The 25469-nt window shown below is 40.7% G+C and overlaps 1 protein-coding gene, 1 pseudogene and 2 gene segments (V, D, J or C); 2 read left to right on the top strand and 2 right to left on the bottom strand.

The window, feature by feature from the left end:
• The window catches only part of LOC139924764 (Ig kappa chain V-III region MOPC 63-like), a 48271-nt gene that overhangs the window by 2215 nt on the left and 20587 nt on the right, over nt 1-25469 (bottom strand). Inside the window, 1 exon segment of the V gene segment in view lies at nt 8221-8257. Within this exon segment, the coding sequence occupies nt 8221-8257 (37 nt within the window).
• On the bottom strand, nt 6784-7287 carry LOC144542562 (immunoglobulin lambda constant 6 pseudogene; annotated as a pseudogene).
• Nucleotides 8980-25469, top strand: part of LOC139910111 (Ig kappa chain V-III region MOPC 63-like) — a 39179-nt gene continuing 22689 nt past the window's right edge. Inside the window, 2 exon segments of the V gene segment in view lie at nt 8980-9031; nt 9124-9426. Of these exon segments, the coding sequence occupies nt 8980-9031; nt 9124-9426 (355 nt within the window).
• slc1a8b (solute carrier family 1 member 8b) lies at nt 14230-24749 on the top strand. Of its 3 annotated transcripts, XM_078289368.1 has the most exons (12): nt 14230-14394; nt 16445-16524; nt 16846-17061; nt 19557-19599; nt 19726-19939; nt 20581-20680; nt 22284-22517; nt 23306-23500; nt 23618-23752; nt 23898-23997; nt 24085-24102; nt 24603-24749. In XM_078289368.1, the coding sequence occupies exons 1-12, from the start codon at nt 14230-14232 to the stop codon at nt 24747-24749; spliced, it is 1647 nt and encodes a 548-aa protein (XP_078145494.1). The 3 variants fall into 3 exon arrangements, with proteins under 3 accessions (XP_078145494.1, XP_071772016.1, XP_071772015.1); XM_071915915.2 differs by lacking the exon at nt 24085-24102 and having other exon boundaries at nt 23898-24003; XM_071915914.2 differs by lacking the exon at nt 24085-24102 and having other exon boundaries at nt 23898-24042.

Here is a 25469-nt window from a genome sequence, read left to right as displayed (position 1 = left end):
TTATTTCTGCTGATAAATGAATGTTGTGTTTTTGTTTGCAGGATCCAGCAGTCAGGTGACTGTGACTCAGCCTCCAGTAGTGACATTTACTCCAGGATCCACTGTCACTATGAGCTGTAAAACCAACATAGCTGTTTTTACAGATGATGATGGAAATTATATTATGTCCTGGTATCAACAGAAATCTGGAGAGGTTCCTAAGCTCCTAATAAAACTTGTGAATCAACTTGAATCAGGAACACCAGCTCGGTTTAGTGGCAGTGGAACTGGGACTGACTTCAATTTGACCATCACTGGAGTTCAGGCTGAAGATGCAGCAGTTTATTACTGTCAGAGTTTCCACCTAATAAACAGAGATGCTCTGTTCACACAGTGATTTGGGGTCGTACAAAAACCTCCCTCAGTCAGACTGCATAGACACTGAGCTGTTACAGCAGGAACCGACTGCAGCTGCTGAAGGGGAAGAGACTCTGACACAGACCACTGAACACAGAGCTGAGTCTGACCAGTAACCTCACCAAGCACAACCATTATATTCTCTAAATATATAGGAACATTTCATAATTCAGAACTTTTGAGCTCATTTTGGTATAAAAAAATAACTAAATGTCTGAGATATTTTAGCTTGTCATTCCGAGGAGCTCTGAAAAATATTGCTTGATGGCATCACGCATTTGAGTCAGGATAATCTTTTTGAAATATTGATTGAACAGTCCATGATCATGAGAAGAACACAGTTGGGGGGTTGCAGTCTTCATTGGGGGGGAGTTAACTGCTTTGGAGAAGAAACAGTTTTTTAGTCTGGTTGTTGAGGCATATATGGACCTGCAATGTTTGCCAGATGGTACAGGAACAAACAAGCAGTGTCTGGGATGAGTTGGATCCCTGATGATGCTAAGGGCCTTCTGGTAGCAGCGGCTCATGTAGATTTCCTCCAGGTCCGGGAGTTGTGCCCCGATGATATGCTGGGCCGTCTTGAGTACCTGCTGCAGGTCTTTCTGGTCGGCAGCAGTGCAGCTGGTGTAACACGCTGTTGTACAATAGGTAATAATGCTTTCTGTGGTGCAACGGTAGAAGTTAACCAAAAGCTGCTGGGGGAGGTGGGCTCTTTTCAGTTTGATATGGACATATGGACAAGAATGGAGTAAAAAGGACAGACAGCTTATAGTTTGTAATGAAAGAGAAACAGCAGAGAAAAAGTAGATCAGAAAGCCAAAATTTTCTAGATGAACTATTGAACAGTCCAACAAATCCCAGGAAGGGATGTGCTCTCACTCCACCTCACCTCTCCCTTTTCTGTTTCACAGGAACAGGTGTGTGTTTGCCTACTTACGATGTATTTTGCATGACTTTTATGCATCACTGCTCCCCAGAGTTTAAATGCTTATGTCACAGCAAGTCTGAACTGTTTTCATGCACTCTCACCTAAAACTGCATCAGGATGAAGTTGCCAATCGCTCTGCTTGTCATGTTGGGTTTCCTGAGTCAGGGTGAGAATTTTTGAACATATATCTAACATTGTTCTGATATTTTTATGTGTGGTGCAATTCCTATCCCTCCACTTGTCTTTTACTTCAAATCTGCTTTATATTTCTCTCTTCTCACTATTATAATCTACACTGCTGTTCCATACTGACTCACATTTCACTTCTTATTTCAGAGTCTTCTGCCAACAAATTTCTGACTCAGTCTGACAAATCCAAGTCTGTTAGTCTTGGAGGGACTGTGTCCATTAGCGCCACAGGGAGTTCAGATATTGGTGCTGATCTCAGCTGGTACCTTCAGAAACCTGGACAGGTTACCAAACTTCTTATATACCAAGCATCAACTCCCAACTCAGGAACTCCATCTAGATTCAGTGGCAGTAGATCTGGTTCTCACTACACTCTAACCATCAGTGGTGTTCAAGCTGAAGATGTTGGAGATTACTACTGTCTTGGTGTACATGCTGACGGAGTGTTCACACAGTGATTTTGAGCCGTACAAAAACCTCCTTCAGTTTGACTGCATTGAAAACGGCCTGCTGCAGGTGCTGAGGCTTAGGGAAGAGACTGTGATCTGGATAACTGGTCCACTGAACACAGCACTCTGGCCCTGGAACACAAGTGTCATCAAGCAGAACCACAGTGACTCGAGATAATACTGAAACATACTGGAAGACACTTTTCAACAGGCAGTTTTAAACTCACATCCCCAGAGAAACTCAACTTTTCATGAGGCGGTTGGTGAGGTTTTACCCCTCCTAGAATACAGCAACCGTATGTTCAACCGTTTTCCCACTGATAGTCATTTCATATTTCAAAAACATAGATGATTGCACCCTCACATTACTATTATCTATATACATGTCAAACAGGACCTGATGTAACCATATGTTGTGCTATTAAACAGAGTAGAAACCTGACTTGTATGTTTAAGGAAAGTGGGGTATTTAATTCTGCTGATAAATGAATGTTGTGTTTTTGTCTGCAGGATCCAGCAGTCAGGTGACTGTGACTCAGCCTCCAGTAGTGACATTTACTCCAGGATCCACTGTCACTATGACCTGTAAAACCAACCCAGCTGTTTTTACATATGATGATGGAGATGAGGCTATGTTCTGGTATCAACAGAAATCTGGAGAGGCTCCTAAGCTCCTAATACAATATGTGAAAACACTTGAATCAGGAGCACCAGCTCGGTTTAGTGGCAGTGGAACCGGGACTGACTTCAATTTGACCATCAGTGGAGCTCAGGCTGAAGATGCAGCAGTTTATTACTGTGAGAGTACCTTCTTATTAAACAATGATGCACTGTGCACACAGTGATTTGGAGTCGTACAAAAACCTCCCTCAGTCAGACTGCATAGACACTGAGCTGTTACAGCAGGAACCGACTGCAGCTGCTGAAGGGGAAGAGACTCTGACACAGACCACTGAACACAGAGCTGAGTCTGACCAGTAACCTCACCAAGTGCAACCATTATATTCTCTAAATATATAGGCACATTTCATAATTCACAACTGTTGAGGTAATTTTAGTGTAAAACGTTTCCAAATATTTTCTTAGACCATGTTAGCCTCTCACAAAGTGAACTTTATTTTAGAGTTGATTTTTAGTTCATTCCCAGTCAAAAAAGGAAGTGAAAATAAGATTTGCATGATCATTTACATCCCAAGATGTTGATTTTCCATAGAGAGGAGATGCTGGGTATCAACAGAAACTATAAAACCATTTAATTTTTGAGTGCTGTCCATAAAGGTAATGACTGATACAGTTCATCATGTTATTTATCAGAACAAGCTTTATTAGCAAAACATCAATCATCAACATGACAGTTATCAAGCACACTCACATCTAGCAGCTTAGCTACACACACTACTCTCCAAGCTGTTGTTGTCCAACACTATATAGCAGTGTGGTTCTCTATTCCACAAAGCTTTAACTGACTCTAACATTAAAATCTCTATTGATGAGAGTAGCAGGTGTGTTGTTCCTGCTCCTGTTCTGGTCTTCCTCCAGACCCCCTAGCCCTCACACCGGCTCCTGCGGAGGGACTGGGTCTGGGTGTGGTCATGATGGAGCACCCTGCAGGAGTACAGCTCTCCTTCCATCCAGCGGTCCTGGCTCAGGGTCAGGGTGCTGCTGCTGCTGTAGCGTCCGCTCTTCTCCTCCTCTGAGCTGGTCAGGACCCCCTCTGTCACCTCTGTACCGTCCACCTCCCAGCTCACCACGGCTCCCTGAGGAGAGTAGCCGGTCAGCAGGCAGGCCAGCGTGGCCGAGCCCCCAGAGAGCTGCTCAGAGGAGGGGGGAAGCAGAGAGACTGAGGGCCTGACCATGGGGCCGGCTGGAGGGAGAGCAGAGAGACACAAGGAGGAGATTCACTGCTGCTGTACAACACACAGCTGGACAGGTGGCAGTTATGCTGAATGACAGAGTTTAACACTGCAGTATGTTGGCTGTGTGCAGGTACACAGGCAGGGGAAGGTTAGTTTAACACTGTAATCCATTACAGAATATTGATTATCAAAGATATTGAACCGATTGACGAACTGACCTGATTAAACTCACTCATAACTGATTGACTGACTTGACTTTTCACTGACTGAAACAACAAAGTACAGCACTACAGTAAAGATTATGTAAATGGAACACTATGTTGGGAAAGTTGGGAACATAAACCAAGAATGAACTTAACTTCTACTATAGAGGAGACAGCTGTAAAAGTGATATTTATGTTAAATGACAAACTTTAGTACTACAGGATCTTGGCTGTGTGCATGGTAAACCAGGTCGGTAAAGTTAATTTCATAATGTAATCCTTTACAGATGAACAATTACCTACTTTAAAGTAAACAGCAACACAATCCACTGAATGACTCAAATGCAGTAACATAATCTGATGTCTTCTAACTACTTTAAAGGGTCTTTTTCTCTCTTACATCCTGTTATTTAAACAGATGGCATCATCAGCCATTGTTAATTTATTTCAACTTTTGCTAAATATTATTATTATTATTATGATATTGAAATCAGAATTGCCTTTTACCTTCCTACACATTTCTGAGGTATATAGATAATATTTTTTCTTGTCAAATGTATTGTATATGTAATATGATTGCTGTATTATTCAGTAACTAGCCTAGTAAATACACACACACACACACACACACACACACACACACACACACACACACACACACACACATATGTAATCAATCAATCCACACCAATGATGTTTACATTTGCACCCAAAAATACTTTTCACTGACATTTCAAGTAATATTTTTTAAAATGATTGTCAATATGAGAGGATTTTTTCTACAGTAGTACATCTGTTTCATTTTTCCTTTATACTTGAAATAAATATTCTTCATGAGTGAGTATTTTTATTTTTTTTTAAATCCATCAATTCAATGATTTCATATTCTGTCCAGTTTTAAAAGATTAGTAAAGAATTCAGACTTACTCTTTAGGATGAGTTTGGTTCCTCCACCAAATGTGTACCACAGTGATTGAAGCTGGTTAAGACGCCGTACAAAAACCTCCTTCACACAACAATGAGCACACAACACCCATATATGACAAACACATAAAACACAATACTGACATGTGACAATAATCTGAATTGAGATATGTAGTAACATTCTTCTTAAGTTTGTGTCAGGATCCATATAATCCACAAAATTTCAATATGAAATCATTCAGATAATTTTCATGACTTTGCACACTGTATTCTGTGCAATATAGACTACAAAAAGCATAGCTCTATAATGCTAGTAGAGGTGTATATTCATAATGGGATAATGAGATAATTGAAATTGACATCAAACCTGTACTATAGTGGTTCAGACTGACATACTGTATGAACACTTCTTTCACAAAACAGTAAATACATAACATCCATATATGACACATCCATACAACACAATAGTGATACTCATACCACAAAACTGAATTGAAATATACAATACAACTAAACCAGTTTTTGGCTGCCACTTTAAAGTTAATACACCTCAGTGTGAAATACTTCAGATAATATAAAAGAGTTTGTTCATGTAATGAGTATTCTATCAAATCAAACCAAATAAGTGCCTGTGTAGGTGTGTATTGATGTCAACAAATGTATAAAGGGAATGTTCGACATGTCACTGACTGAAGTATGCACACAGACAAATAATTTTCCTTCGAATCTGTCAAACATCTTCCCTCCTTTCACATACACAGGTATTTGTTTGCCTACGAAGGATGTATTTTGAATGGCTGCTGTGCATCACTGCTCCTAGACCAGTTTAAGACCTGCCACTGAGTCAAGTCTGTACAGTCTTCTTTGACAGAGTGAGATAACGCATAATGGCAATGTTACTGATTCCACTGCTAATCACACTGATGTTCGGACTTCAAGGTGAGACGTTGTGAATTTATGTCATGACATGTTCACTGTTAAATTGGGTTTTCTGCCTTGCGAATACAGCTGATGCTCCATTATCATCACTACACTTAGAGAAAGATTATTGCTTCGTGAGTTTGAAGTTGAACATTGTGCGTCTTCATACTGTATGTTTTACCCTACAGTATCAAAATTATGTTTTTCTTGCAGGATCAACAGCCACTCCAGCTGTGACTCAGTCCCCTGTATCCAAGTCTGTTGATCTGGGACAGACTGTCTCTCTGAGCTGTACAGCCAGCACGGGAGTTGATGATGATCTAAGCTGGTACCGGCAGAAAGCTGGACAGCCTCCCAAACTGCTGTTTTATAAAATAAGTGAGCGTGAATCTGACACCCCCGGTCATTTCAGCAGCAGCGGCTCTGAACCAGACTTCACTCTGACTATCAGTGGAGTCCAGGCTGAGGATGTAGGAGATTACTACTGCTTGGGAGTATATGAGGGTCCAGTGTTCACACGGTGATTTAGAGCTGTACAAAAACCTCCCTCAGTCAGATTACATTGCTCTGTTGCAGCTGTGACCGACAGCAGGAGACTCTGACATGGATCACTGGTCCACTGAACACCACACTATGGTTTCCAAGCACAACTCCAACATTGCTAAATCATACAGAAACTATCCGTGATGTTCATCCCCAGTCAAAGGAGAAGTGAAACTCAGATTTGCATCAACATGAGAGTCGGGTTTTGTCCCCCCAAGAATAGATTCAGAATAGATCTGAACTCAGATGTTCAACCAAACCCAGTGAGGTTTCATTTGAAACTTTTATTTAAACACAAAGAAAAATAAAACACCAGATCTCAAATGATGGCATGAAACATTTATTTTTTATATATAGCAACACTACATTTTTATGGCACATTTGGCACAAGAGATAACAACACAAAAGGCAGAATGGTAATAGATAACATGTATGGTCTTTCTGATCAAAGCTGTGACTAAAATCATAATTGAGATATATAGAGATGACTTAAACAGACCTACAGTTGTGTAGCTTTGTCTCTGTAGAGATTCAGTGCTGTTGTTTCTCTACTCTGAGCAGCGGTCAGGGTCCAGGGTTTGAGTGACAGGCGTCTGGCCATTCAGACTGGCCTCACAGCTCACTGAGCCCGCCTTCCTCCACTGGTCTGCAGGGAGGGTCAGGGTGCTGCTCCAGCTGTAGTGGCCGTCCCTCCCCAGGACCTCCAGGCTGTCTGACACCCCTGAGGAGCTGCTGCTGCCCCCCACCTTCCAGCCCAGCCTCCAGGCTGAGGGGAAGCCCCCGTTGGCCAGACACACCAGTGTGGCACCGTCCTGCTGCAGCTCCACTCTGGAGGGGGGGAGGAGGGTCAGGGTGGGCCGCACCACACCCACTGGAGGAGAGAGGGAGAGAGGAGAGGAGAGGGGAGGAGAGGAGAGGAGAGGAGAGGAGAGGAGAGGAGAGGAGAGACAGAGAGAGGAGAGGAGAGGAGAGGAGAGGAGAGGAGAGGAGAGGAGAGGAGAGGAGAGGAGAGGAGAGGAGAGGAGGAGAGGAGAGGAGAGGAGAGAAGAGGAGAGGAATGTCACAGAGAGGGGAGGGAGGGCATGGTGGAAAGAAATGGCAGAGTTGATTGCAATTTTTCAAAATTAAAACAATGAAGCTTGTTCTACTGTTGCACTAATTATACGTCACTCTGAATTAGCGAATCAGTGAAATCACTCAAATGTAAATGTAATTGAAAAGTTTAGTTAATGATCACCAATCTGCTCTATAATATCTGACGATCCATAAATCATTCCTGTAATGACTGTCTTGTGTCAAAAGTTTATGAGTTAAAACCATTAAAAGCCTCTTCTCTGTCTCTTTCACTTCCTTTTCACCACATGTAAAACTAACGAACCGTGAACAAATGTTACATGCAATGCTGGGTTTAAGTATAAAATAACACATGTATTTTAAAGGCATTCACAGAAAATCTAAATTCTAACCAATGTCTTAATCTTTAAAAGTAATAGTGAACTAGTGATATTATGAAATTAGAATAGAATTAGACATAGTTAGTGAAAAAAATACTCACATAAATAATATAACATATAAAATGGATGTTTCTATAGAAGATGTCTAAAAAGAATTATCCACAGGTCTGAATGGACAATGATCTCTGCAAGATTTCTGTTCAAACTGTAAGTTCAGCAGTAACTGATAAATAGCAAATCATTTGATTAAAGTTTAAATAGTGAAACGGGATTCTTTTTTTTGTTCACATTTAGACTCAAAATTAGATTTAAGTGATATACTATGTGTCATATAAAGTAGAAATCTCTGGTACTTACAGTCAACGATGAGTTTGGTGCCTCCACCAAAAGTGTACCACAGTGATACAAACTCATTAAGCGGCCATACAAAAACCTCCTGCACTTGAAACAAGCATCTGTCCAATTAAAAAATAAAAAAATCTATGCTGCCATAACAATACTGACAAACAAAAACTGTATTACATCCATAACAATCTGTTTGAATTTGTTTGAAATTATTGGTTGAAACAAGGTTATTTATTTGATTTTGCTTTAATTTTGTATGACATTCAAATGACAGAGAAACAAGAGCTGTTTTCCCTTTAACAAATTGATGTTTTCATCACGTTTTTACATCAACTGTGACAATATGTAAATCAAATATATGCTTCATGATAATAATCTATTACAAGACCATAAAATTCAGGTTTGAAAGATATAATGTATCTATAAACCCTGTAAATCAATCAAGGCAGATATTAAATAGGAATATCATACAAACCACAGTGCAAACCACTTTAATCCAAGTGTGGTAAATCACAATTTCCAAGTATTTCTGACAAATGTTTTTTTGTATTCCAATAAGAGTAGAGATCCTGTAAATCCAAGCAGTATTTGCTCCTGATTTTGTGTCCCACATTGCCTTCAGTGTGTTGAGAGCAGAGAGATCATTTCCATAGAGAGGAGGCTTTGCATTGTCAGCTGATCCTCCAGTGAACTGAGAAGGTTTATAGTCCTGTGAGTTCAACACTGCAGGACTCAGATCTGTCACTCAACACAGCAGAAACCACAACCACCATGACTCTCATCACCATCCTCATCTGGACGCTGGCCTGCTGCTGTTTTACAGGTTCATTTACTCAGCAACATATCAAACACAGTGTGCTGCCTTTTCTGTCATTTATTTCTGCTGATAAATGAATGTTGTGTTTTTGTCTGCAGGATCCAGCAGTCAGGTGACTGTGACTCAGCCTCCAGTAGTGACATTTACTCCAGGATCCACTGCCACTCTGACCTGTAAAACCAACCCAGCTGTTGGCACATATTCCAATGGAGATGAGGCTATGCACTGGTATCAGCAAAAATCTGAAGGGGTTCCTAAGGCTCTAATAAGACGTGTGAAAACACGTCAATCAGGAACACCGGATCGGTTTAGTGGCAGTGGAACCAAGACTGACTTCACTTTGACCATCAGTGGAGTCCAGGCTGAAGATGCAGCAGTTTATTACTGTCAGAGTGACCACGGTAGTGGAGTGTTCACACGGTGATTTTGAGTCGTACAAAAACCTCCCTCAGTCAGACTGCATAGACACTGAGCTGTTACAGCAGGAACCGACTGCAGCTGCTGAAGGGGAAGAGACTCTGACACAGACCACTGAACACAGAGCTGAGTCTGACCAGTAACCACCAAGCACAACCATTATATTACCCTACAGGTACATTTCACATTCACAATTCAGAACTATAGAGCTTATTTTTTTTAATCAAGCAACTGAGATTTGTATGTTGTCTGTGTAGAAATGATACCCCATTCAGAGAAGTTACACTCATGTCCTTAGAGGAGTGATTTATATGACCATTAAAATTCTGAATACATTGCAATAATACAACAGCAGTATAACATTGCAGTATTAGATTAATTGAGGCCTCTTCTTTGTCCAACACTTTTTCTCTTTTGGGATTTCTTTTTCTTTTTTTGTCTTTTTTGTCTATTTTTCATTTTTAATTTTTTTCTCTTTCCTTATCTTTTCATAAATTTGCATGTTTTTATGACTGAGTGTTGTGTACTGTTTTTAATGTTTGATGAACTCTTGGAAGATTAGCCCTAGGGCTAATAGAGATTAAAATAAAATAAATAATTCCTAATCATCTGGGTGCTGCAGAGGAGAAAGTTGGGAGGAGTGTGACAGAGGCCAAATCTTACAATTGTCTTGAAGTACGCTTGCATCTGATCATGAATGAATATCACAACCTGCCAATTAACAGCATTCAATCAGTGCTCAATAACCACATTATCTTATTGTCTCCCTAACCTGTTCCAAAATGTTTCCTTCCAGTATGTAGAGGGATGGGAGATGGTTTGTAGACCGGCTGAGCAGAGGTTTCCAGTAAGCATTTAGATGTAAAATTAGGTTGAGTTATTGAATCTAGGCCTGTAGTTTTCACTGTACAATGACTTTTTAATCAGACTGATGGAAGGTGACCTGGTCAAGAGTGTGACAAGCCAGGGAGCTTTTACAATGGATTAGCTTCTAAATCTATCGGCCCTGTCCTCTCTATGTCTCACTTTTAACTGCCAGTCCTGTGGCATCAGAGAAGCCACTTCTGGGTTCATCCATCCTTTGAAACATAGACAGAGAGAGAGACATTGCCCATGGGATACCTGCCAAACTGGTGCAAAACTGATCCAGGGCAAAAGTTCTCAGTTGTAGTCAAATTAAAGTTTAGATGCTCTGGACTGTTTCTTTTCTTTCTTTCTGTGCTTTCATAATATTATTAATTCTGTGTGTGAATAATCTATGGTTATTAGAAACAGTATTCACTTATGGATCAAGAAAAAATGACTGTTGGGATTAGTTTGCGCCACAATTCATGTTGTTACTGCTCTTTACATCACCGGAGCATTAAGTTGGGCTGCATCGGGCAAGAGCATGAACACAGCTAATCTTCTTTTCTAGGAACGACGAAAGAGGTCACTGTCGATGTCACTATAAAACACAGACTCCTGACCCAGAGGGCAGGTTACAGGTCAACCACAGGGTGAGGTTATTCTCACTGAGATGGGTTGACTTACTCTTGTTAAATTAACACCCTTACGTAGTGTTTTCTGTGGTACTGGCTGTCAGAATGAGATTCAAGGTGTTTTAGAAAAAAGCGGGTACAAGCACCTGGTTGTGCTGTTCAGTGGGTAAAGCGTGGAACTAAACTGCCAGAATTTAAAGTGATGTTGAACTTTGGTAGTATCTTGGGTTGTGTAGCTTCCTGGACAAGATATAATCCCAAAATCAGTGATTCTCTGTTATCTGTTGTTCTGGTAGAGACGACTGGAGAACTGTGTTTTTCTCTCTCTCCATTCACTGCCATTATATGGTGAAACAGGTCTCAAAATCACACTTCTAGCACATAAACAAACTCAAACAAAGCAGATTCATACAATATATAAAAAACTAGTCATTCTGCAGAAGTTTTTTAAGTGAATTGCTTTCTTCATGTTATTAAACCAACATGTGTAGCACCAAAATCTGGTTGGAAGAATTCCAGTGTTACACTTAAAACTGAAAAGGTTTAATAACATAAAGAAAGCGATTCACTTAAAAAGATTTCAGCAGAATGTATTGTCAGAATATATTGTATATTGTATATTGTATATTGTCAGAATCTGCTTTGTTTGTGTTCGTTAATGTGTTAGAAGTGTGATTTTTAGACCTGTTTTGCCATAATGGCAGTGAATGGAGAGAGAAAAAAACGTAATTCTCCAGTTGTCTCTATTGGAGCAACAGATAACAGAGAATCGTAGAGTTTGGGGTTATATCAAGGCCAGGAGGCTACACAACATCACTTTAAGGCTCAGTTCCCCCTGGAGTGCGCGGACTCTCGGTTGTGTAGAGTGACTTGAATAAAAGCATACTGTAAAAACAAAACGGCAGCAGTTTGGCCCAAACCAGAACACAAACTGGGAGAAGTATTAGGGTTTTTCAACTAATAGACACATACACTACCAGCCAAAAGTTTGGACACACCACATCTTTCTTTATTTTTACTATTTTCCACATTTTAGAATAATAGTAAGGACATCAAAACTATGAAATAATACAAATGGAATTATGCAGTGACCAAAAAAGTGTTAAATAAATCAAAACTATCTTATATTTTAGATTATTTAAAATAGCCGCCCTTTGCCTTGATGGAAAGGCAAAGGCTTTGGAAAGAAATTCATACATAGGCATCAACTTCACTATTTATTTTGTCAAAGAAGCACATTTCAAGCATTTAAGCATAAGCTTTTCGATCAAAATGACTTTACATTCAATCAGGTGTGTCCAAACTTTTGACTGGTACTGTAAATGAAGAAGTTGAGGCCAGGCACCATATAGAAACTTGTGAGGAAGAACTGTTAAAGGCTTTGGACGGTTAAGTGAAGAAAAGTCTTGGAATGATTTACATTGGATCACATCCAAACCCTTTCCATGATTACCCAATATTTTCTGTCTCACTCCTTCATCCTATTAAAATCTGGTTCAAATGCTTCCCATATTTTCTTTGTGCATGATTTAGGTATTTTTAAGCAAACAACTGTGTGTGTGTGTCTGTCCCAGGATCCATGTGTTGATCCTGATCTGCATTGTTCAAGACGAGGATTAAAGGTTATTGGATTGGTTAGAGGTGACGTAGGCAGACATTGTCTGACAGCACAGAGTCAAGGTTGGATCTGTTCCCAGGTTGTCAGGGGTGCTGTGATGTCAGCAGACGTAGGTAGGCTACAGAATTAACACAGCATGAAAACAGCAAGACACTAGAATAGGCAGATACAGCTGATAATGATGTCTTGCCGCGATTCCCACTGACACTCACCTGATATCCCACTGTTTTTTAAAGCTTTTTTGCAGCATTCTTTACTTAAGTGTTAACTGTTATTTTCTTATTTTCTGCAATCATACACAAATAGATCTAAATCCTCCATTTAGAGTTGTATCCAAAATTTAATTCAGCTCAAATTACACCTCCGTGTATAGTATGCACCATATTTATGTAGCGACTGTGTCATTTGTTTCATTTCAACCAAAATGAGGAGAGATTCTCCTCAGCGGCCTGATGGGTTTATGTTTAGGTTGCATATTGACCACAAGCAAGGTCATTTGAAGCTGTGTCTCCGGGCCAATGAGGGACGATTTACCAATTAAAATGCTAAATCCTGACATTAACGCTTGTCAGTATGCCATGGGCTCTGAATAGACAACAGGGCCTTCTCTTTCCCTTGACACAGCTCCACTCAATTGCGCAACAGATGTTATTAACCTTTTTCAGATAATGAAAAGCAGAAGTCCACCAGTTTTGTAGTTACTGGAAAGGATAGATTTTATCAGTGGTCAATTATACAATAGAATTCTGTAATAAGATTTGTTTAAAAAAAATACAGTGATATACACTGTATAGTATTGTTTTATTATTTTTATATTACATATCGAGGAATTATATAATTACATTCCTAAGATCTTACCAATAATATATGTAGGTCCACCGTGGAAGAACTAGCTCATGGTAAAATGGACAGTGACATACCACCACATTGACGCTACTTAAATCTGCAATGGAAATCTGTGGCAATGTTGGAAAGACAAAAAACAAGTAAATTAAATTGTAAAGCTAAAATATTATTATACTCATGTAATGGTCTTTTACTGGTTACAAAACTGTCTTTTATTCCCTCCATCCAATAACACTTCTCAATTTTTATTTTATTTAATTTTGTTATATTGTTTCATTTGAAAAACAAACAGAATTCCTTCCTAATAAAATGCACTCTTGATATTATAATTATGTTTAGGTTAGTGTAGTCCATTTTAAGGAAGGAAAACCATCCAAAAACAGTTTCAATAGGAACATGAATGACATACAGGTCAGTGCTGCTTGGTGTTGGTAAGACCTTGTCCAGAGCTACTTTTCCAGGTAAAAGTGCAAGCCCCTGTTTTATGAATGGAGTGACTGGGAAACAGGTAGTAATAACTCATAATGAGCTAGCCTATAACACCTCCAGTGTTAACAAGTGCTGATGTCTTGTCTTTAGACCCCTTAAGCCTGAGTGGCCGTGGAGGAGCCTCCGTTAGTCCTGAATACATCCTGAGTGGCTAATCCTTTTAAGGAATGATTTACAGGGAATTAGTTAGTCAACACTTCCTCTGTCAGACTGGGTGAGCTCCTCAGTGTGAGACTGGACCAGCAGCTGATCAGATTCATCAGCTGTCCTGGGATACGCACTCGTCTACCTCACCTACCGGGAGACTCGGGTACCACTAGACACCGGGAGATACTGACTGGACCAGAGTCAGGATGGAGTTCTTAAAGAAGCCGTTTCAGAGAGTGGTGTCTGTGAAAGTCAGGGAATATGTGAAGGACTACTGCAGGAGGAATGGCCTGCTGACTCTCTCCGTTATTGCTGTGGTTACGGGCTGTGTGCTTGGATTTCTCCTCAGGTCGTTCAACCTGTCCACACAGGTATGGATGGTTGGATGGATGGATGGATGGCTGGATGGAAAATGGACAAGGGGGCTAGCAATGTGATCAGCTTTGGATCTTTACAAGGAAGGTTTAATGTGATGAGAAATGGCTTTACAGTCTTCCATGATGTTGATGATGTTGATAATGCAATGCAAAAAAAGACAGGACTTTGTGCCCTTGGAGTTATTAACGGTGATGTAGTGGGACTTCAATTCTTCAGGTATTGTACAAATTAATACAACACTCAGGAAGGATGGGTTGTAACAGGCAGCCTGTTCCATTAACTTCTCTTGTCCTGCCAACGACAAGTAAAGCCAATCAGCCTCAGGATCTTATGTAATGGGGAAGCAGAGAATTAATGCAGGTATAATGGGGAGGCAGAGGCATCAGCGCGGCCTGACACAAACCTAAAGTGATTTTTGTTTATGTGGAGGAAATTAGGCCTGTTAAATGCATAAGTAGCAAAAAAGTTGGCCTGCATGATAAAACTCTTTGTGTGGTCTTGTTAAAGTTATTTAAATGGCTACTATGACATAAAATGCACTAATCATGTCCTTGGAGGCTTCCTTGATTGACCAAGTAGCTTACGTATCTTGGCAACGACTGTTTCATTGAAAAGAATAAGTGCAGTTAGCAATGTAATCTTGTGTGTCAGCAACAATACATAAATATATAATAGCATCATCCATTAACAAAAGAAAGAATTGATGAAACACACAAAAAAAATAATTAAAAATTAAAACAGAGGGACATGTTCATACCTGTTGTAACCCTCCAAAACAATTGTTTTATCTGCAGCAGAAGTGGATCTAGCCAGCAATGTCTTTAAGCACTATACATTGTTGATTAAGTCCAATATGAATCTTAAGGTTGAAGACAACCAAGTGATAAATGTGATTTCTAAAATACTAACAATCAGACACATGATGAAATTAATGCTCCTCCTCTATTTGGTCTTAAATGTCTTTCATAAACAACATTTTGCAAAGCTGTCTACTGACTAAAAGTAGCATATGCATATCAAAGAGCAATTCTGAGGTAAAGAAAAATATGAATATTGAACTGTTGTGAAAACAATCTTAACATATGATTCACAATCAAATTTGTACCAAAAAAAAAAAAGAATAACAATGTAGGACCATAAACACTGCAAGCAAAACTACAACAGTATATGACAATTTGTTCTTTGTTGACCTGCTTAGTGAAATAAACCAATAAAAAAAAAGCAGAATCAGAATCAATTAATTCATCGTCAATTTGCATTGGCAAGTTGGTGTACATAACTTAAACACAGCAAAATAAACAAACATCTATAGACATAATGTGCATGATAAGAGACTGGACTCAACAAGGTGCTGATAATGTTCCACGGGGATCTTGGTCCACACTGACTCGATGACATCACACAGTTCCTGCTGATTTTTCGGCAGCACATTGCAAACATTCTGTTCCACTTCATCCCAAAAGCGCTCTGCTGGGTTGAGATCTGGGGACTCTGCAGGTCACTGGAGTAAACTAAAGTCACTGGAGCCATCTTGATGTGACAGTGGATCCTATCCTGCTGGAAATGTCCATTGGAAAAAGAGTAGACTGTGGCCATGAAGGGATTCACTTGGTCAGCAACAGTGTTTATTTATGCTGTGGCGATCAAATGATGCTCAATTGGTACTAAGGTACTTTGGTACATTCTCCACACCATTACACCAGCAGCCTGTACTATAGACACCAGGCAGGATGGATCCATGGATCACTGCCAGGAGTGGAAACTGACAGGAGTGGAAACCAGCATGGTTTTCTGCTGCTGTAGCCGTCGACAACTTGTGTTTTTACGAAATGCCCTTCTGCACACCACTGATGTACTGGAGGTGTTTCTTTTGTTGCTGACTGGATTGTTATTTGTTAATCACACCATGCTTGGGAAACTCTAGGATGGCGGCTAGATATTCAGTTATAGGTAGATCATTGAGGCACTTTTAGGATATAGAAACAAGGTTTGCTTCAGGTAGACCAAAGACCACAGCTTCATGTCTCTTTCTCTCTTTCACAGGCCAAGATTTACTTCTCCTTCCCCGGAGAACTGCTGATGAGGATGCTAAAGATGCTGATTCTGCCCCTCATCACCTCCAGGTAAAACACTAGAGCAATCCTAACCTGTACATCAGGTGCACACAAGTGGACCAGACTTGGGTGAAATACAATTTTCATTTAATGAAGAAGAAGAAAGAAGAAGAAAGATTCAAATTCTGAAATGAGAAGTCCACCATTTGAAAATTTTAATACCTACTCTGACAAAGTAAATGCTGTCATTAAAATAACCCTCAGTAACAAATATTATTAAAAATATTAGCTATCTCATGAAACGCTTTATCAATTTGAAATGGATTAAAAACTGTACATTTCTCAATTTAAAATAGACGTAATCAGTTTTTCCCCTCCTCTCCCACTCAGTCTCATGTCTGGCCTGTCAGCCATGGACACCAAGGCCAGCGGTCGGCTGGGTGTCCTGACCATCACCTACTACCTGTGGACCACCTTCATCGCCGTCATCGTCGGCATCGTGCTGGTGCTCATCATTCACCCAGGGACGGGATCGGAGAAGGAGGGGCACCATGCAGGTTCAGGGCCTGTCATGACCTCCGCTGACGCTCTGCTGGACCTCATCAGGTACACACTCACACACACACAAACACTGGTGCAGGGTGGGTAGCAGGGTGGCATAGTGATTAGGGAGACTGTCCCACAACTGTAGGACACAGGTTCAAGTCCCCATAACAGAATGCATCCGCCCTACTGAACTGTCTTTGAGCAAGACACTGAATGCCTACCAGCTCCAGGGGCGCTGCTCTGTAGCTGAACCTGACCTTTGACCTTACTGTGGAGGGGGACAAGCAGAAAGATAAATACTTCTTTTGGAATGAATAAAGTATCACACTTTACTGCATGAATGCAAGTACAGTAGATGCACAAACACACACTGACCACATACTGCTGTGAATGAAAATGCAATGGGGGAACACACACACACACACACACACACAGAGACAACCAACAAATACAATTCATAGAATAGGCGTAGCGTCGATGTAAATGAGCTTGTGAGTCAATCATATATCAGACTTCACTCAAACAGGGTCGTTTTATTTCAACTTTTCGTGTTCAACTTCAAACACTTTTTTCCATCATAAAAATGTAATTGAGCTATAAAAGAATCAGTCTAACCTGGTAAGGATATTCTGCCTCATCTATGACATGTGAGCAGATTATACAGTATTTTGTCAAAACACAGTAAACAAATGAGGCTTTCCAGGTAATCAGATTTTTCCACTTCTCCCATTAGCTGTATGTTCCTGAGTGTGGATTTTCCCTGTAAGGAAACATTAAAGACACAAAGAGCTGTTGACCAGCCCTGTAAGCTAAATACAGTAACATACCTGGGGTCTCTGCTATTTTTGGAAAAGATCTGATGGCTGGAAAACGTATTTCACAACTGTTCTGCTGAGATGAGAAGAAATCCCCTCCAGTACAGGCTTTTCAGTAAGACGTGGTAATTTCTGATTTTCTATAGTCTATCTTATTAGTGTTGTTTTCAAAGATGAGGATTTGCTGCATAACACCCTTTAACACCTATGAAAACTAGTACAGACCCATTAAATCCAGTAGAGATCCTGTTCAAACCTAGTGACCTCTCTGTAACTGCCCCTAACAGGAAGGTCACTAATCACAAACTCTTAAGGGATCAGTCTGACCCCCGGGTGTTGACATAATATTTCCAGGCAGTCAGAAATCACTCATCCAATAAAGCCTCCTGATCATAATACTAATAATGCTAATAATGCATTTTATTTGTACTGCACTTTTCATTCACAGGGAATCTCAAAGTGCTACAGAGTTAAAACAAAACATAAAACAAAAACTAAATAATCACTAAAGTAAACATGAAAAACCCTTCCTGAATAAAAATATTTTAGGCCTGTCTTTAAAAAATCAAGTGGTTTATTTTAATGGACCGTTTTATTCCTTTGTTTTGTGGACCTTAAGGAAACTCTGGTTCCTAAAATAGGAGGTAGAAAAATAAATGAAAAAACAATTGAAATACCAGACACATTGTGAGCAAATAAACAAGCTGGAAACGAGAAAAGTACCTCAGATCACTTTTCAGGCTTTCGGCCAATGGTGTGACTAAGGTGACAAAAAGAAGTGCTGCTAAATAGTTACAGCGTCACTCCTACGGCAGCAGCTAAGAATAGTGAGTCATTACACCGTTATCTGTTAAGCCTCCACTTTCTTAGAAGGTTCCTGGGAACTGTTTGACTTTATTGCGTCGAGCCTGCAGTCTGGTATGTGTGTGTACAGGCTTACCGCGGGGCCATTCATGTCAGAGATCCAGTAATACCTTCTTCTTAGATTGGATTATATACAGAGAGCTGTGGCCTGCCGCTGTAAGTCAAGTACCAGGTGTGCATTTCAGTCCTCTTACACGTTTGATAGGCTTGCTGCCTGGAGTCTGTGCTTTAAAAATACAGACCCGGTGTCTGACACTGGCTCCGCCCTCCCACCTTGTGAACATCTAAAGGCTTCTCTCTGTTTTTGTCTGTGAAGTGTGAAAAATGTACCGATTGAAAGAAAGATAAACGCACACCGGTGTCCTAGTGAGGTGCTGGTAGTGGCAAAGAAGCTACAGAAAAGGAAGAAACACAGCACACTCAAAGAAACAGCTCCATAAAGAAAGATTTAATGCTCATATACCAACGTTTCAGCTGTATTGTTAAGGTAGAGCACATGTGAAAATTTAATCCCTGGCCTGGTTGGGATCCATTTTATTCTTCTTCTTCCTTTTATTTTGTAAACAATTTAAAAAATAATGCTGATCCATTTGGGAACAGCATTAGTACAAATTAGTAAATATCTGCCTTGTTAAGCCTTTTATATCGTTCCCTAAACCTTAGATCCATCCGGCCACTGGGGATCTAAACAAAGATGCCAGAAATACATTCAAATGGCATCAGCTCTTTACACACGCCAAAATAGAACAATCAGGCTGCCTTGTTTGATGAAAAATGAAATGAAATATTATACAATAGAAGACAATAGTTATAAGTTGAATTGCATGTTATGCCAAAGACATAGGATCTGACACAGTTGTCACCTGTCTTTTATAGGAACATGATCCCGTCAAATCTGATTGAAGCAACTTTTCAACAGGTAAGTGGACGATAGCTTTTGTGATCTGAAAATGATAAAAACCCTTGGAACTACACACTAATTCTAAGTTTTTCTTTTTCACATTTTAACCAACCTGTGTATTTGTTCTCTCTTGCCCCACCCCAGTACCGAACAGACCTGGTGCCCATTGTGCAGAGCTCCAGTGTCAAAGAGTCTCAGGCCAACTATGTGTATGTCATGCCCGACTACCACAACCCTCAGCTGGGCCACCCTGTCTTCCTGGAGATCACCCCTGCTCCGGACGTCAAGTACAAGATCGTCCCCGGGAACAGCAAGGGCATGAATGTGCTGGGGATTGTCATCTTCTCAGCCACCATGGGTAAGACACACGTGCATGTAACTGGTATAGATAAATACACAGATAAATACATCACAGTAAATACAGCAAAGCAATTAATGCAAGTGCAATAACTTCTAAAAACACAGAAAGATGCATGAATGTGTGTTCACTCCCTCTCTCTCTCTCTCTCTCTCTCTCTCTCTCTCTCTCTCTCTCTCTCTCACACACACACACACACACACCCACACACACACACACACACACACACACACTAACAAATAGTACACAAACTGAACATGTACACTACCAGTCAAAAGCTTGGACACACCTGATTGAATGTACTATGTTTTTCATTCGCTTAAAGCCATTTTGATCTAAAGGCTTATGCTTAAATGCTTGAAATTTGTTTCTTAGACAAATATAAATAGTGAAGTTGATGCCTATGTATGAATTTCTTATCAAAGTCTTTGCCCTTCCATCAAGGCAAAGGGCGGCTACTTTAAAGAATCTAAAATATAAGATAGTTTTGATTCATTTAACACTTTTTTGGTCACTGCATAATTCCATTTGTGTTATTTCATAGTTTTGATGTCTTTACTATTATTCTAAAATGTGAAAAATAGTAAAAAAAAAAAAAAGAAAGACTGATAAAGACTGCATGTTTGTGTTCTCCTGTGCAGGCCTGCTGCTGGGGAAGATGGGAGAGCGTGGAGCGCCGCTCGTCAACGTGTGTCAGTGCATCAACGAGTGTGTCATGAAGATCATTAACGCAGCTATGTGGTAAGGTTCCACTCCTTTACTTAAATGTACTACTTTGTCTCTAACACTCACACACACACACACACACCTACACACACACACACACACACACACACATCCAAAAGCAGATACAGTACCGCCAGATTACAGAGCGCAGTTAGATTACATCTAATATTAAGCACCATTCACCGCAATTTAGTGGAGACTCACTGGTGCCGTCTGAACTGTCCTTCACTCTCCATGGGAGCTGATTACAGTGAACAGGGGAGGAGTGGATCTGCATGAATGGGGCAAGACGACACTCAATAAAAAGAGATTAGGCTGCTCAATGCTAACTAACACAAGTAAAATGAAAATCAAATATATCGCTGTTGTCATGGGAAACCATCTCAACATCAAACTTGGTGATCTTCCTGTTTTAACTTCAGTTGAAGGATCACATGCTCCTCTATTGGCTGAGAAAATTCTACCATGCTTGGGCTGATGAAAACCTTTCAAAACCTATTGGATAAATTCAAAAATGCATGGCAGTCAAGCTGAAAACAAGGCAGTTTTTCTCAGTTCCTGAAAAGTTCACATTTATGACATACAGTATGTCGAAATATATAATGGTATAGTGAAAAATTGATTAACCCCTGCACAACTGAAAAATGTTTTTTAGGGTGCTGGCAAGTGCAGGAAAAACCACTGTTGCAAAGTACCAATTCTTGCCGCACACCAAGTCTCTAGAAAAAGTTCCTTTACTTTACATGAGATACAAAGTTTAGGAGCGAACGATGCATTTCGCTTCCTGCTTCTTCAGGTTCGCTCTTATGTAATGGTATATTCATTATTCCTCTTGTAATATCAGAGTCTGGTTGAAATTGCCCAGGTTGATTTCACAGGTTTGGCCCATAGCATAGAAAAATATATATGAAAAAACATTCCAGACTCTTTTGACTAAGGTCTCTCAAGTTCATAGGGATTACGTCAGTCTACCACTAACTTGCGTACAAATAATTGGCTGGGGAAAGTAGATAGCATTAGACTAATGGATAAGATCTTCTAGCAATGGCAGGCAGAGCATCACAGGCAAGTCGTGCTGATGGCAACGTGACAATCTCTCTCCCTGGTGTATTACAGGGTAAAGCTCCATGTTAGACCTCCTCCTCATTTTCTTGTCACTCTATAACAAAGTAAAAACCACTCAGTCATCAAATCACAGATCACAGTTCAGTGTTATAGACCCAGGTGAAAGCGAGGTGAGCTAGGTTGCTCTAAAGCAGCTTTAGGTCTTAGGCTGACCAAGCGACATGCAACCATGTACTACTAATACTGAGGCAGAGGGTGAGGTGTGAGATCAACACGTACACGGCAACATGCATGCCTATAAGAGCAAACGCATGTCACCTCACTGTAGCACACACAACTAGTAGACTCACACGGCTCACATGGCCTGCAAATCTGTTGTGTTCTCTTCTCTTCTCTTCTCTTCTCTTCTCTTCTCTTCTCTTCTCTTCTCTTCTCTTCACTTCACTTCACTTCTCTCCTCTCCTCTCCTCTCCTCTCCTCTCCTCTCCTCTCCTCTTCTCGTCTTCACTGTATTAACTTCCCTTCCCGTCTCCCCCTCTGCTTTTCTGTGCAGGTATTTCCCCTTCGGCATTGTGTTCCTGGTGGCAGGGAAGATTCTGGACATGCACGACCCGGCCCACCTGGGGGAGAAGCTGGGCATGTACTTCATCACGGTGCTGGCTGGTCTGTTTGTGCATGGCCTCATCCTGCTGCCGCTCTTCTTCTTCATCATCACTCGTAAAAACCCCTTCTCCTACATCAGAGGCCTGCTGCAGGCGCTTGTCATCGCACTGGCCACCTCATCCAGGTACGTGGAGACAGAGGACAGAGCCCCTGCGCCTTGGCTCTCACTTTCTCAGTCTGCCCTTCTAGAAATATGCACTTTAAAAGAAATTTTGTGCCAATATTCAATATCTTCATACCAAAAAATTACAAATATTCAGTGTTTACCCCAGAATTTTATTCTTGGCAGGGTGGAAAAGCCTCTGAAATAGCATTTAGACCACCATGTGACACTGAAAATCGCAGCTATGTAATGGTAGGAGAAATTCTGGGATACAAAAATAAGAATTCATTTAAAAGATATGTAATTTAACAATTAAATGTATAAATAAAATGTGCAAAGAAAATACAATTCTAATGCAGGTTTTACAGACTGTTTTTATGCAGCTGTGGTCAGGGAGGAACCTCCATCACATCAGAGGTGGACAACATGACATCTTTAATAAAATATTTAATAAAAGGCCCAATATTGGCCCAATATATCTGCAATCCAATTAATCAGTATAACCCTACTTGAAACAGGGATGGAGGGCCATAAAACAAACAGGTGTCTTTCCTATAAAAATAGTTTATGGCGCTGCAGTATCTTTTTTTTTTTTTATTATTTGGGCCCCTACACCCAAAAGCCTTCATTCATGGTCTTGCCAGCCAAAGTGCTGGTGTCCAAATGTAGAGCGCCACTGTAGCCTGCCAATTCTGTTGGTCATGTTTGGCAGTCAAGGCCATTTGCTTCCCGAGCACCGCTTAGGACTAAGTGAGTTAACGCTCGTATCCTAACTTCCCCTCCATTTCCCTCTTCTTCTTCCTCCGCAGCTCGGCCACTCTGCCTATTACCATGAAGTGTCTCTTGGAGAACTGTGGAGTAGACCGGCAGATCGCTCGCTTCGTGCTGCCAGTGGGAGCCACCATTAACATGGATGGAACTGCTCTGTATGAGGCTGTGGCGGCCATCTTTATCGCTCAGGTCAATGAGTATGAGCTGGACTTTGGCCAGCTGGTCACTATCAGGTGAGAATAGACTCCTTTATCTGTACGTCTCCTCTACTTTCTCCTGACATGATGAGCTTCTTTTGTAAAGGACTGTCTGGCTATTCCGTCCCTAACATCCTGGCCCTTTCTCTTCAGTATAACGGCAACAGCGGCCAGCATCGGGGCAGCTGGGATACCTCAGGCTGGTCTGGTTACCATGGTGATTGTCCTGACCTCAGTAGGATTACCGCCTGCTGATATCACACTGATTGTGGCCATCGACTGGGTCCTGTGAGTCCCACTTACACTTAACATGCTATAACATCAGTAATGAATTGAGAGATTGTATAGGATGGATCTTTTATGGGCTGCTGGAGTGGTGTGTGTGTGTGTGTGTGCGTGTGTGTATGACTTATTTTCTCTGTCTGATTCTCAGCGATCGCTTCCGGACAATGATCAATGTTCTTGGTGATGCCTTGGCTGCTGGGATTATGGCCGATCTATGTAAGAAGGACTTTGAGAAGGCAGCCGCCGCTGCTGCCGCTACTACTACTACCGACAACGGTGGAGGCCCCACACGGGTGAGGAGGAGCATTTCTATTTGTTGAGGGAGAGAGAGAGAGCGCGCATATACACTACCAGTCAAAAGCTTGGACTCACCTGATTCAATGTACTATGTTTTTCATTATCTTAAAGCCATTTTGATCTAAAGGCTTATGCTTGAATTCTTGAAATTTGTTTTTTAGACAAATATAAATAGTGAAGTTGATGCCTGTGTATGAATTTCTTTCTAAAGCCTTTGCCTTTCCATCAAGGCGAGGGGGGCTACTTTAAAGAATCTAAAATATAAGATAGTTTAGATTTTTTGGTCACTGCATAATCCCATTTGTGTTATTTTATAGTTTTGATGTCTTTACTATTATTCTAAAATGTGGAAAATAGTAAAAAATAAAGAAAAATGTGTGTGCCCAAATTTTTGACTGGTAGTGTACATTCATACATGCATTTTTATAAAGTTATGGCACTTGAAACACTTGCTTTGATGTAATTCTTGAGATAAAGCCATAACATCTGGATCCAGCAGCATCTAGAAACTACTGTAACTGATTTAACTAACTGTATTGTTGCGTGTTTCCCACAGAGAGACACGGTAATCTCCTTTGGTAATCAGAGCGTGACGCTGTCCGAGGCGCCGCTGATGGCCCACCGCTGTGACTTTGTGTTCGAGGTGGACGGAGACAGCGTAATGGAGAAACCTGTGGCCTCCTACAACCTCTGCCAGGTCTGAGACACCTTCACAGGACGGACAGCAGGGAGCGCTGCCTTCGACAGCACACAGATCCTCCGCCTCTCAGGACCACAAGGACCATCAAGCGTCCCGAAGATCCTGTTTGGTCGGAGCGCATAACTCACAAACCCCAACAGCTGTGGGTGAACGGCGTAGATGAGACCAAAGCTTGAGTATTTTGTGATGTTTGGGCTTAAGCACTTAAACTGATCTCGCCTGTGCCATGTCAAAAGAGAAACCTTCATTACTTGATATGTCTTTCTCTCTATTTTTTGACTGGTTCACCTGGATATGATGAGCTGGATTTGTGAGAAAATGCAATTAATGACAAGAAGTGTGTGTTTGACACATAATATGAATCTCACAGACTGGTTCAGTATTCTCTGAATTAATCTGTAGACACCATAATGATGCAATGACAGCATACTTTGATAGAGATTAATTAGTGTTTACCAACCACTGGTGACAATTCACAGTAGGCCTGTTCTCTTTCACGATAATGTAGTTTACTGCAGTTTATTGCGGTTTAACTCTCACTCAGGGTTTTGAGTTGCCTTAACATGTTCTCAGTCCTGTGACTCTTGCAAACTTGAAAGACTTGAAAGTAACAAATTGATACTGACAAGGAGGTGATAGTATAAAGATAAAAGATAAAATATATCAATTATAGATAGCGATGAACAAAAATATTTACGGCATAATACTAGAGCATATAAGTCA

This window comes from Centroberyx gerrardi, chromosome 17 (genome assembly GCF_048128805.1).
Source record: "Centroberyx gerrardi isolate f3 chromosome 17, fCenGer3.hap1.cur.20231027, whole genome shotgun sequence".
Classification (NCBI taxonomy): Eukaryota; Metazoa; Chordata; class Actinopteri; order Beryciformes; family Berycidae; genus Centroberyx; species Centroberyx gerrardi.
This window is presented reverse-complemented; position numbering and strand designations above follow the sequence as displayed.

What these genes read in the sequence shown, in the direction of transcription:
- slc1a8b (XM_071915914.2), top strand. Translation starts at nt 14,230, where the DNA reads ATGGAGTTCTTAAAGAAGCCGTTTCAGAGAGTGGTGTCTGTGAAAGTC. An exon ending in GCACTGGCCACCTCATCCAG is followed by an intron (nt 22,518 to 23,305) that starts GTACGTGGAGAC and finishes CTTCCTCCGCAG; the next exon opens with CTCGGCCACTCTGCCTATTA. An exon ending in GGCCAGCTGGTCACTATCAG is followed by an intron (nt 23,501 to 23,617) that starts GTGAGAATAGAC and finishes CTTTCTCTTCAG; the next exon opens with TATAACGGCAACAGCGGCCA.